The 14022-nt window shown below is 31.2% G+C and overlaps 1 protein-coding gene across 1 annotated transcript in view; it reads left to right on the top strand.

Moving 5' to 3' along the window:
* LOC107452319 (potassium voltage-gated channel subfamily KQT member 1-like) overlaps window positions 1-14022 on the top strand; it is a 380328-nt gene that overhangs the window by 280907 nt on the left and 85399 nt on the right. Inside the window, exon 2 of the mRNA XM_087163791.1 lies at window positions 230-320. Within this exon, the coding sequence (XP_087019917.1) occupies window positions 230-320 (91 nt within the window). The remainder of the gene's footprint in view (window positions 1-229; window positions 321-14022) is intronic.

The following is a 14022-nucleotide window of genomic DNA, read 5'->3' as shown; positions in this document are numbered from 1 at the left end:
TTACGGGTAACGCTTTTAAAATCATCAAAACAAAATGACTACTCTATCTTTAAATATAAATTTTATAAATTCATTTATCGCTAATAATCAATTAATAATTTTAGGAAACCATATCTTTCAACTAAGGTCTTTCACTTAACAAAAGGTTTTATCAAAAATATTATATTGTTGTCTCTTCTTTTAAGCTGTTTTACGATGCAAAGAAAGTAATAATGTATATTTTTTTCAGCTTCCTGATGGTATTCATGTGTTTGGTGCTAAGTGTCTTTTCTACGATATCTGAATTCGAAGAAGTTAGTAGTGCTCTTTTGTTAAAAATGGTAAGTAACTAGCTTTATTCAGCGACATTTTTATAGTATAAGAAAAAAATTATGAGTAACTTCCTGCATATACGCACAATGAAAATTAAGCATGTGATCACATTATCAATTTTATTACACACGGTATAAAAAGTTTCATTCAAAGAACATTTTGATAGTATTTTATTTCTGAAGATTGAATTTAAAATACTTTATTTTGATTTAAACTCTTTGAAATTTTCTTTTATGTAATAATTTATGTTTGCAATACAGATTTGGTCATAATCCTCTACGTGTTCCATAAGGCTGTAATAAAAAATACAGCAAGAATGAACCTTGAAATAAGTACGGAAAGCGATCAAGTTTTTCCCACATGATACAGGGACTTGATATAGACCAAGGTTTGTATTCCACTTAGAGGAAGAACATTTGAAGGGTTCAGGGTACTCAAAAGAAGAGTTGAGGAGCTACTATTTGTGCAAAATAACTTAAGTAAGAATATATCTCTGTTGTAATAACAGCATTAGAAAAATAATTTTTGACGTAGACACAAAGATTTGTTTTATTTTATAGAAGCACTGAGTTAACAAACCACATTAGCAGGTTTTCCACAACTCTATTTACGTCAACATGAAAATATTTCAAACATTCCTATTTTGTTAATTCTGAAACAGTTATAAAAAATACTGTTAAAAGTTTCGTTGTTTCATAAGCGTATTTCAAGAAATATTTAGGTTTGCTTTTTGGAAAGCAATTTAATTGGTAAAACGGTTGCGCATTACTGTTCTTAACCCCTTGGGGACGGGTGATTCATAAAAGCATTCGTACAAAATCAGAATCAGGATGTAAATAAATATAAAACGGTAACTTAAATGTCGGCATTGCTAATTTGACAGACATTCTTTGCTTTTACTTGAATTATTGTTAGTTTAATCATAGATATAATCAATGTTAGTTCAAAGTATAACTAAATAATTTTATTCTGAACTAAGAAATGGTGAATGAAATAAATCAAACAATTATAACCCAGCCCACAAATAAATTGCTAAAGAACTACTTTGGTTACTATTTTATCTTTTTACCCTGATTGATACGGTTTTATGGTGGCACGTATTTGTGACAGTCAGCGCGAAAGGGTTAAATTAGGAAACCATCTTCACACAATTAATTGAAAGAACTATAAACAAGAAGTAGAAAGCCCTTTGACCAAAGAGCATTCATACCTGGCAATTACATAGAAAATGGTTGTTTGACCGCACACATTTACCGTTTTGGCTTGGTTTCTGATCCACACTGTTCCATCTGCAATGATCAGTTTGTCATGGATAGTCACCATACCATCTATTGCAGTGGTTCCCAACCTGGGGGCGATCGCCCCAAAAGGGGGCGATAGAGCTTCTCAAGGGGGCGATAATCCTTAGGGGGGCGATCAGGGGGCGACGAGTACTCAAAAGATAAAAATTGCTAATAATATTAATAATAAAAGCTATTTGAGATTGAAATTGAAAATATAAATGAAACCTATGGTTCTGGTGTAGACAAAGAATTATGATAGTTAAAAATTAAAAAAAATTCAAGTGCAGGATCGTTTTCGTCATACGTTTTGGTATCGCAGGCGGGAATCTGATAAGTCACTCTGTTCCTCTGAGCAATAATACTGTTTCCAGGCGTATTGATGAGATGACCGCCGACGTTGAATCAAAACTCATCAAATTTCTGAAAGAAGGTAAATTTGCGTTGCAGATTGATGAATCAACTGTGATAGATAACAAAGCTGTTTTAGTTTACGTGAGATTCATAAATGAGAGTAAGGAGATTAACGAGGAAATGTTGTTTACAAGAACTTTGAACACAGATGCAAAAGGATCGTCGATTTTTAAATTGGTCAAAGATTATTTTGAGGTAAAAGAAATTACCCTCACAAATGTAAGTGCTTGTGCAACAGATGGTGCTCCAACCATGTCTGGTTGTCATACTGGGTTTCTGGGTCACCTTAAAAAAGAAGTACCGGAAGTTATCTCACCATTCATTATGTCATTAATCTTCAACTTTTGACTGCGAAAAATTGGTTATTTCTGGCATCAATAAAATAAAAGCTAATTCTCCTAATAACCGTTTGTTCCGAGAACTTTGCCATGAAAATGATGAAGATTTCGAATTTCTGCTCCTACATACAGCTGTGAGATGGCTTTCAAAAGGAAACTGAGCCGTTTCTTCGAATTGCTGGATTCGGTTACTGAGTTTCTCGACACCATTGATCCGGTTTTAAGTGAGAGTTTGAAGCAACGCAAGTTAGAAACTGCGTACCTCACTCATAGTCTTGAAAAAATGAAGGAAATGCAAAAAGTGTCTCTTAAAAAGTGTTCAATGGCAGATATCGAGATTCTCGAAAATAAAATCTTAATTTTTACTGATCACCTTGATCAGTTATGGAATCAAGATTTAAAGATTTAATGAAATTAGAAATTCCGGATTGGATTTTCTATCCTTTCTCTTTTGAAGTTGTGGATAAGCTCACTTCCTCTTTGTAGACTGAGATTTTAGATTTGAAGTATGACTGTGAGGCTAAAGTCGTCTTTAAAAAATACGGTTACAAGTTAGCTTGGGTAAAGCTTATGGACACTTATCCACAATTGTGGAAACAAACTGAGCCGCTTCTTATCTCGTTCCCGTCAACATATTTAGTAGAAACAGGATTTAGTTCTGTCTTCCAGCTGCTCACAATGCAAAGAGAAAGGTTGGATATTTGCTTCAAAGGAGACCCGCGTTTAAATCTGAGGAGCATAAAACCTGACATTCAAGCTTTAACTTGAAATACACCAAGCACAGGGCAGTCATTGAAGTGGTAAAAATGTACTTTCTCAATCTTCATTTTTTCTGAAATTTTAGTTGTTAACGTTTTAACTTTTTCTTGATTACATTAAAATATGAATTTAAAAAAAATTACTTTTATTTTGATTATTCCGTTTTAAATATCATTTCCTTTTGAAAAAAAAAAGATGCACAATTTCTTTTTTAATTAATAAAAATGACAGGCTCGTGCCTCTTTATTTGCATTACAATTTAAATTAAAATCAAATAACATTGCATATATTCAGTGTTTGGTTGCTCACAAGCAACAATGAATGGTTTTTTGAGCAAAAAGAGAAAGCGGCGATATGTGTCAGGCAACCCCAAGAGGGGGGAGATGGTCCATAAAAGGTTGGGAACCACTGATCTATTGCAATACTCTTTATAAGACGACTGTCACCTGGGAAAAAAGGGGACACATAAGGAAATGACTTTTTCATGTTTTTGTTCCTTTTGTGATTTGCCGTACTGTCAATTCTTTGCCATTAAAGATAAACTATTTCTAAATTGGTATTCAAATAATAATGATTCTCCGATAAAAGTTTTGGGAAATTTGAAAACATCGATTAATTAATTATCTTACTCTTGCAAGTCTTTATATAATTTATTAAATTTTACTAATATATCCAGTGAAAAACAAAGGTCACACAACCGATCATCATAATCTAATTCAGGGATAAATTCTTTATCTTTCATAGCATATTGCATATTTATTTGTTCCCTTAAAAAAAACTTTTAAAATATTTTCCACGAGTTAGCCATCTGACATTGATAAAATATGCGATGCTACCATATTGAGAAGATAGATCACTGAATCTATCACTGATAGATCACTACCATATTGAGAAGATAAATCAATACATTAAATTTTGAAGAGAATGTGAGAGAGCTTAGATAATATTTTTTACATATGCTACTAAAAACAAAAGTTTCAATAGAAAATTAAAATCAAATACAGCTGGATAGAAAATATAAAAGAACTCGGCGGGAAGCACTGTTTAACCTAACGGGTCATTAAAAGTCACATCCAGTTTAGATTGTGAATCTAAAACTTTCAGATATTCAAAAATAGAGGGGTTAAGGAAAGAAGCAATAGCTTTGAAAATGTATCTAAAAAAACTTTAATAACTGAAAAAGTTAAAAATATTTTTTTTTATTTTTATATAAAAAAAATATGCAACCTTTCGCGGCAAAACATGAAAAAGGCTTTATTAGTTTTGTAAAAGAACAATGTATTCCAAATACTGATCGAATGTTTCAATTCTTATTTGAAAGACTAATTCTACATAGTAAAATTTGAAAGATTGTAACCAGCAATAAGATTAATTATATCCAATCTAAATAATTATATTTAATTTTTGTTCAACAGTATACAAAAGAACTCGTATCGGGAAAAAAATCAGTTTTAGAAAAACATGATTTTTAAAGTAATTACATAAATTTAAGCATACTCGCAATTATTTATGATAAGTAAAAATAAGCAAAATGAAATAATTATTATAAAAATATGCTACTGTAGTAGCATTACTTAATGGCTTAGTATAAAATATAAACTTTCAGTAAATTTTTATTTCACACATGATATTTAAAAATATATACATTACTTATCCATTTGTATAATTTAATTCCCAATTCCAATTGTTTTCGCAGTTTTAACTTAAGAATTTTCAATTTATTTCATAAAAAAATAACAAATAACAATTCAAATTCTCATTATAATATATAATTTTAAATAACAATAAAAATTCTTATATTCTATAGTTAAATTCTTATAAATTGATATTGTATTTACAATCACTCATCCCGAAAACAGATACTCATTTATCAGTGCTACGATAATAGTTTTTTAGCCATCGCCAATATGATTCGTATTCACCTACATATTGGATTAACCGCAAAGAATTTTGCAAATCTAACTTCATATTCGTTATAAGTGCTCTCCAAAACACTAAAAATTACATAAAATATAAAGCTTTAAATTATAGCCAACGATTCAACCATTGATTCAAACCATTTCGATTCAGACCATTGAGAAAGGCAGAGTCTCCTAGTGTTTTAAAAAGCAAAAAATAGAACATCATTTCCCTACTTCATTTTTCTTTGATCTGAACTCTCTAAATAACTTAATTTTCTTTCACGTAATGTTAAAGTTAATTTTTTATATACTATATCAAAAACATTATTCTATTATTGTTTTTCTTATCGGAAAATTATAATTCAAAAATATGAATCAAATGTTTAACCATTGGTAAGGTATGTCGAGTCTAATTTAAAATTAACAAATAGATACTAGTGGTTTATTATTTTTAAGTTTGTGTTAAGTTGTTAAGTTGTTTATTATTGTTAAGTTAAGTTATAAAGACGAAAATCACACATCATTGTCGAATTCAAAGTTCTAAATTTAACACCGAGGTACATTGTGTCATTATATTTAAATCTGATTGCAGAAATGTTAGTTTTTCACAAAAGATTTATTGCATGAGTCCTAATCGCACATGCGAGGTAAGGAAATTACTTTTGTTTTAAAACATGAAGTACATGAAGAACACGTGTTTTAAAAATATTTAATATTCTATTGAAAGCGGTGTTCCAAACGAATACCGCAATGCTTCAACTCTAATCTTCCGAAACTTTAATGTAAGTTTACGAACGTATTCAACTAAACTACTGCGTGGTGTTGGTCGTAAGATTATCAAACACGAGTTGAATGCCTGGAGCAACTATTGACAGAACACGATTAGCTTGAAGAACGAGGTAGTCCAATGCAAATAAGGCTTTATCCTGAAATTCTTCGATCTCAATGCATATTAATGCGCTTTCCTTTTGAAAAGTTGACTTACGAAAATGGAGAAAATCCACGAATATTTTATTCAAACTTACAATTTTTGGGGTGTAGGAATGTAACGTTTTTCACCAACTTCTTCAGGCGAAATAAAATGGTGTGTGGCGTTAACTTGTTTAATGTTAAATAATGCATTTTTTTACTCGAAAAATGGAAATCAAACTTTGAAAGCAAACCTTTGATTTTTCGATTTCCATTTTTCGAAAAAAAATTCATTTTTTAACTTTAAACAAGTTAACGTCACACATCATTTTCGTTCGATCTCCACTGGCCGAAGACTCTCCGTGTAATAAATGGTGATTGGCCCAAGTTAAATCTGTCGGGTCACAAAGTCCTCCGTGTTCTCATAACAAATTAATTCCAACCGTACTAAATTTTAGATTGAACGTTCTCTGGTTCAGAACAAAATTACGATTTGTGGATGAATGAATGGATGCATGAATGGGTCCTCCCTATAAAAGGGCTGTGGCGCATGTGTGTCGCAGAATTCGAATTCTTAGCCATAGATGGCGCAACTGGAAAACAAGAAGAAGTGCACCCCTTTGTCTTAATGGCACGCGAAAGCAACAATTTCATAATTATAAAAAAAAAATATTACATTTTATCCCAACTAGCATGAGCATAATGTATATTTATGATTCTGTCTTCTTGTTTTTATTACTTACTGGAATTTAGTTTTAAACTCCAAAAAGGAAACTAAATCCATATGAATAATAATTTTTTAATAACCACTGGCTCAAACAAAGCTGTCAACTTCTCTGGCTCCCCAGATTTTTTTCCAAAAGAAAGAGACAGCAAATTTTAAGCTGTAAAATTTAATTTGAAATATATAGCGCAACACTGTAATCTTTAAAATAAACGACAAAAATGGTGTAAAATTCTGTTATAACAGCAATTCATAATAACAGAGAAAATCGATTCATATAATCTTGTCGTAATAAGCAAATACACATTTAAACAGCCAAAAAACATTGTTAAAACAATGAAATAGACATATGTATCTTTTTTTTGAACAATTATTTCGAATTAAAATATATAATTAGAATAGACTACTTTTGTCCATAAATTGCAAACTAAATTACGTAGCTCTGTACAAAGCGACTGGAATGCTTGGACAAAAAAATTTCCATATAGTAAGAATTCTTTGCTAGGAGAAAATAAAATGTTCGTTTTTTCACTTTTCTGTACTAATTATAAAAATAAGCAAAATGTCTACTATTTAAATCTTTTCGTATAATAATACTCACTTAAACATCAGAATTATATATAACTTTAAAAAGAAATTTTGACGTAATAGGGGATGGTTAGTAATTTTTAAATCGTTATAAACATACAATTCTAAATTAATTTAATGAAAGAACCTGGACGGTGGCTTGGATATTTGTGTTAATAGTGAACTTCTTCTGTTATGCGTACTCGTTAAATCGAGCTGCATCATCACCTCCTACATCAGAAAATCTCCGCACGGTTTTCAGTGCGGCCTATTTAAAAAGTGAACCAGTGTGCGCATAAACCCAAAATCTATTTTCAATATAATTGAGATAAATTTATCCTATATATTTGAGAACTGAATCTGTAGTGGTTGACAAGTGAATATAAGGCAAACTAATCAGGCAACCTTTTGAATATAAGGCAAACTAAAACATTAAAACTTAAGAAACTAAACAAAAATTTAACAAGTTTTTAGACACATATTTGCTACCACTTTCTTATTTTTAATAGATTTTGTATTAGCCCTTTGGCTACTAAATGGACTCATTTGTCCCAAAAAAAAGTTTAAAAATTACTAATGGGGTGAAAAGCACTTAAAAACTCATTCTAATATGTCCCAGTCGTATAGTCGAACCAAGTATACGTGTTTCATGCGTCAAATATCCCCTAAATGGCGCTAAAGAGTTTCTTGCATGAAATAGCATTGTGATTTTGCGCTGGGACAGATATATCCCACTCGATTTAAATTTTTAGAATAGTTATGTCCGTTCGCATTTTATTTATATTTTCAAAAATGAACATAGAAAAAAGAACAAATATGAGTTGTCTAATGTGTAATGTCGGGTTATGCAAAGATTGCTTCACCCTGTATCATACCATGTTGAAAAAAAGCTCATATAATAAATTTTTCCGGAAAGATAGATGTGCTTGTAGTAAGTCGATCACTACAGGTGGGACATATGTATCCCAGCATTAAGTACGGCCGGGACATATATGTCCCAGCCTCTAAATTGATAACCGCTTGTCAGAAAAATCCTAAATACTAAATTTGCCTTATTTGTGACCTATTTTGGCCTTTTGAATAATAAACGGGACAAATAAAATCGTTTTTTAAAATTTGTAGTCAAAGGGTTAAATGATTATATCGTAAACTGGCTTGCCTTTATGGTGGACTGATTAAACTACATATAAAAACCCGTGTGGAGGCTGCATGCTGTATTTTTTGTTGAACTAACTCAAATTTCTGAACTGCGTTATAAAATTGCCTTATTTAAGCATCCTTCTCATATTTCCTAGAATATTCAAAAATTTTTAAGAATACTTCTCTAACCATCAATATTCTGAACATTAACATATTCTTTCATCAAAATCTGACTATTCAAACTTAGCTGCAACCACGGTTAAAAGACTATTTTATCATTCAATACAAAAATAGCATATTTCAAAAAATAATCATCTCAAATCTAGCGAATCCGTTTTTGAAAACTTTCAGGCTATTTGTAATGATTACCGATACAGCATTGATCATATGTGTCACATTCACGATACTAAGTTTCCCTTTCTGAGATTTCAAATCTGTCGCTTGTATTCTGAAAGCAGAAGGGATCTGAAAACGTCGAAACATTTGAAATATTGAAATTCCCAATTTATCTATCCACATTTCAAAAGAAATAAGGAAAAACAATTTGTTATCCGATAAATGCTATCTACCATCGCCGTCTGCTATTGTAAATAATTTTCGTTTTCGAATTCCAATTTGCAATTTAACGGGATAAACTATGGATTTTCACGTCTTTATTTCCAATAATAAAATAAGTAAGTCTTACTAGCTTTCATAAAAGATTTCTTTTCTGATAAGCAATTAAAAATAAAAGATTATTTAAGTAATCATTCTAAAATAATAATTTCGTATGAAGCCCTTTTAAAATTGTATGTATTCTTTAGAATAATTATTTTTAACCATGAAGAAGTTATTGCATTAATTTTTATGACAAAGAAAGTTTACAAATCATTTATGAGTCAGTTTTCAAACATTTTGGAATTTAAAATTAATTCTATTTTCTTGTAACTGAAAGTTTGATGTTGCAGTACAAAAATTCTTTAGTTTATTTTGAATATAAATTTAAGTTTCATGCTTAATGTTTGAATGAATTTAAAATTAAATCATTATGATTTTTATTTTTATTTTATTTTTAAAATAACTATGAAATAAAATTCTGAAAAAATGAATCAGGAAAGAGATATAGGCTCTGACATTTTTTAAATTACTTTTAGTTACTTTTGAGACATATCGTGTTAAAGCTGAAAGAAAACATTAAAAAAATTTATCATAGCGAAATAAGCCTTTCAAGTTTCCTCAACAAATTTTTAATTTATTAAATTAGTTAGAATAAGCTTTAGAATAATATTTTAATCAAATTCATTGTTACATATACAATTTATCAATGACGATTTGTAACTCGGAATTGTTTCTCTGTCGATTTAAGTAAGAGTAGTAATTTTTGAAAAATACAAAATCAATAGACTTTCTATTGGATTTGGCGGATTTTAATAAACAAACTTATATCGAGTTTTCGAAAAATGTGTGAAAATTTTCTTAAGGAAAAGCGAGTGGACATAGAAATGAACGTTCCACTACGCTTTGCTAAGAAAATAATTATTCTCTATAATGAGAAGCGAAGATTTCAAAAGGTGACGCTGCTAACTGACAAGGGAAACTAGGGAAGTGTGACTCGCCAATTTTGAAATAAACTAGTGGGATGTATGCCTTATGAGGAATAATTTTAGGGGGCAACATTCGTTTCGGCCCATAGAAGGTCCTGTGAGAGATAAAAATTAACTCAATATATAGAAAAATCGGTATTTTATTACTTCAATGCGGACTATTAGTTGTTGTAATTATCTCATACTCCAATTAATTTTGTGATACTTTCACGTACTATATAATACATATTTATAGTCAAAATTGATTTCGAAAATTTTATATATCTGTAGTTTTTCAGAAAAACCTGTTAGATTAATTTTAAAAAATATTGACATAAAATTTAAAAAGAAATTTTTTTCAAGAAATTTTCCAAATTAATTGGAGTGTGTAATTGCAAATCAATTAATAAATTAATAATTAATTAATAATTATTTAATAATTAATTTTCTAATAAATTTATTAATTAGCAAATTAATTAATTATCCAATTAATTACAAATTAATTGGAGTGTGAGATAATTACAATAACTAATAGTCTGCATTGAAGTAATAAAATACCGATTTTTCTATATATTGAATTAATTTTTTATCTCTCACAGGATCTTCTATGGGCCGAAACGAATGTTGCCCCCTAAAATTATTCCTCATAAGGCATACATCCCACTAGTTTATTTTAAAATTGGCGAGTCACACTTCCCTTGTTATTACGGCTGCACAATGGGCTATTGGCGGCGGTTCTGAAGACATGCCTGGTTCGACGACATGCCGTCACAATTTATATCCTCTGCAAGAGGGATGGGCTCCTTCGAACGACCAGCGTCGAGCACTTTACGGTAGAACAGTTTTACAAGGATGAATCTCGTTTCCTCGGTCCATACGTCGCTGATCAAAGTGGTCACACATCAGCCAATGGTGCTTAACTTTGGTGTTCTACTGGGAACCGTGTCTTTACAATCAGTCCACTGTGGGACCTGACGCGATAGAAAATAGTGAATTATAATTTTAAACTTTTGCACAAATAGCCTTCTCAAGAAAGTGTAACTTTTGAAGATCAGCACAAACTTTTCAACTTTGAGCATTTCAACCTAATTTTCACAAATTTTCGCAAATTAATGCTGGGAAAGGATCAATGGTGAAATCTTTTGCATCCTTCTTAATAATGGTGGTTAACACATTTTTACCACTTCTACTAAATGATTTCAGTTCCTTTAACTGTCATAAGTCATACCACACTCAAAAGTATTAAATGTTTATGTTTAAATGAGTAAGTAGACCATGTTTAATAGCATAAACATGGTGTAATCATAATCATAATGGTCATAATAGACCCAAAACAATTGTTTAATAGTGTAACATAATGTTAAATTTTTGAACTATTACAAGTATAGTAGCAGCCTATAGAAAGTTAAGGAACATGATGTGACGTGCTACAAACTTAAAGTGAACTATACCAACTTAAAACTTAAAGTGTACCTATAACCAACTCTCTTATAGTTTTTAGAAATGGGAAATTTGGTTCGGTTGAAGCCTTCAGCATACATGGTACTGGGACAGATCAGTCTATCAATATCAGTCAGGACCAATTGTTTCTGTATCACTAATAACTTAACTTGACATCTTAACTTCTTAAGTACTTAGCTAATAAGATGGATCATAAGTGAGATGTTTTTTCAACGCTTTTACCCTTTGTAAGGAAAATAAATCTCCCCATAAGGAAAATCAATTTTATTAAATTAGCGGAAATACTTTCAATTCTTTCGGATTGATTCACATACAGATTGATGTTTTCAGTTGATAAAAGTCACTTTAATTAAATATTATTGCAAAGACTTGTTAAATCCCTTTAATTGTTCTTAATTGCGGTAGTCTTCTTATAAGCCTCACTCACAAGATGAGAGATTCGGCAATGGGTGGAATTCAAGTTAGTTCAGATACAGTTCTCAACGACTATTCGACTGTTTATGTGAAGTACAGGGTGAAGCATTGGCTTTAAATGACTTGAAACTAGACCTGTCCCATCACCTCCTACATCAGAAAGCATCCACGCGGTATTTTATAAGTAGTCTAAAAAAAACTAAACTTAGTAGCACGGCAGCTCATGGAGGGCCAAGGCCTACTATGCCCATCTCAGTTTTCGTGACCTTGGACTCTGGGGTGCCGGAACAGATGTTCTGGTTAGGTGCTCAGCCGAACGCGGAACCCCCAGTGTTCATGCTTGGTACTCATTTATCGACCCACTGAAGGGATGAGTCAACCTTGCCTGGCCCGAGGATCGAAACTAGGACCTGCGGCACGAGAGGGAAAGCACTACCACTCAGCCACCGGGCGCCTCATAAGTAGCCTGCTCAGACTATTTAATAAGTGAATCAGTGGTGCGCATGAAACCAAATTCTCTTTTAAAAGTAATTGAGAGAAATTTATCACATATATTTGTAAATTAAATCTGTAGTGGTTGGCAAGTAAATAAGACAAACCAATAATATTTATAAATTAAACAAATTTTTAGACATATATTTGTTACCACTTTCTTGTTTTTACTATTTACGATTTTTTATTAAATGGCTCTTTCGTACACCTGTTTACCTTCCTAGTGATCTAATCAAACTACCTATAAGAAACAATGTGGGAGCTTTCAGTTATAGGAGATGTTGCCTGTCCAGTAGAAGATATTGATATGCATATTAAGAAATGAGTATTACGTTTTTCATTGTGTATGACAAAAATTAAATTTTTTGATTTATGGTTAGCTTAAAAATTTTTCTTTGAAAATTTTAATTTCATTTTACGAGGGTTGTAAATTAAATAGTGGCAACTTAACCTTGAAACTCACAGAAGGGCGGACATACGCAAATTGGATATGGGAACGGTGAGGTGGCACTGTTGTCGATGTGTAGAGGGCAAAAAAAAGTCGATTTGCTTAGAAGGGTAGTTGTTGTGTGGCGTTAAAGTGAGGAGTTTCTTTTCCATCGCTCTAAAGCATGTTTTCAAAAGGTGATCAGCGGTCGTGGCTTACAATCGAGGTTGCCCGTGGCAAAAATGCAACAGAATGCTATCGAGGATTAGTGGAAGCCTGTGGAGCAAATATTTTACCGTATAGGACATTAGCACGATGGGTTCAAGCATCTCCTCTTTTTCCGTCATTAAGCCTTTTCATAACATGCTTTAGAGCGATGGAAACGAAACTCCTCACTTCAACGCCACGCAACAACTACCCTTCTAAGCAAATCGACTGTTTTTTGCACTCTACACATCGACAACAGCGCCACCTCACCCCACCCATACCCTATTTACGCATGCCCGCCCTTCTGTGAGTTTCAAGGTTAAGTTATCACTATTTAATTTACAACCCTCGTATTATTATACAAATAAATTTCCGAAATCAAAAAAATAATTTATTTTCAACTATTTTACATGAGTTATTACGAGTTCATAAATTCGTAATTAACAGTGTAAGAATGAAAATAATAGTCGCATAAGTATTAAAGCCTTATAGATGTCAAGCTCATGAGACATTTTAATTGGATAATAACTTTAGAACCGATGGACAGTAACTTAAGTCTTTAATACATGAAATTACATTCTGCATTTAGGGATTTCCTATTATTAATCTCAAGGATTTTAATTAAGCATTGTTTGTGTAAATAATCGTTATGTCACAAGAGTAAACGCTTTAAATTTATGAATTTTCAAATGCAATCTAAGTGAACAATTAAATTGTAAATTATCTTAATTAAAGCATAGATCTTAAGGACTAGCATAATCTTGATTCATCCGAACTAGATAATTGATATTAAAGGGGATACTTACTTTGCAAATTGCTATTTAATTCATAACTATGTATGAAATGGTGTATAGACTTCCATATTAACGTATAATCCAGTCATTTCTAGTGTATAATTTTTATTCAAGTTTACTCCAGTCTCTAGTTTCATCTTAACTCTTACTTAATTAAACAAATTTGGAAATTACGTTAAACGCAATTTAAGACTGAGTTTTAACATATTAACAAGAAACGCACCCGGAGTAATATGATTAAATTTTTCAACAGTTGGTTTTTAACTTACGGAATTCATATACAGAAATTTTTGTCGATTTTGCAGTAATTTTGAAGTTATA

Source organism: Parasteatoda tepidariorum, chromosome 5 (genome assembly GCF_982258835.1).
Source record: "Parasteatoda tepidariorum strain Cologne lab strain chromosome 5, Ptep-v5.0, whole genome shotgun sequence".
NCBI classification, from domain to species: domain Eukaryota; kingdom Metazoa; phylum Arthropoda; class Arachnida; order Araneae; family Theridiidae; genus Parasteatoda; species Parasteatoda tepidariorum.
Note: the sequence above shows the minus strand (reverse complement) of the source record. Positions and strands in the feature narration are given on the sequence as shown.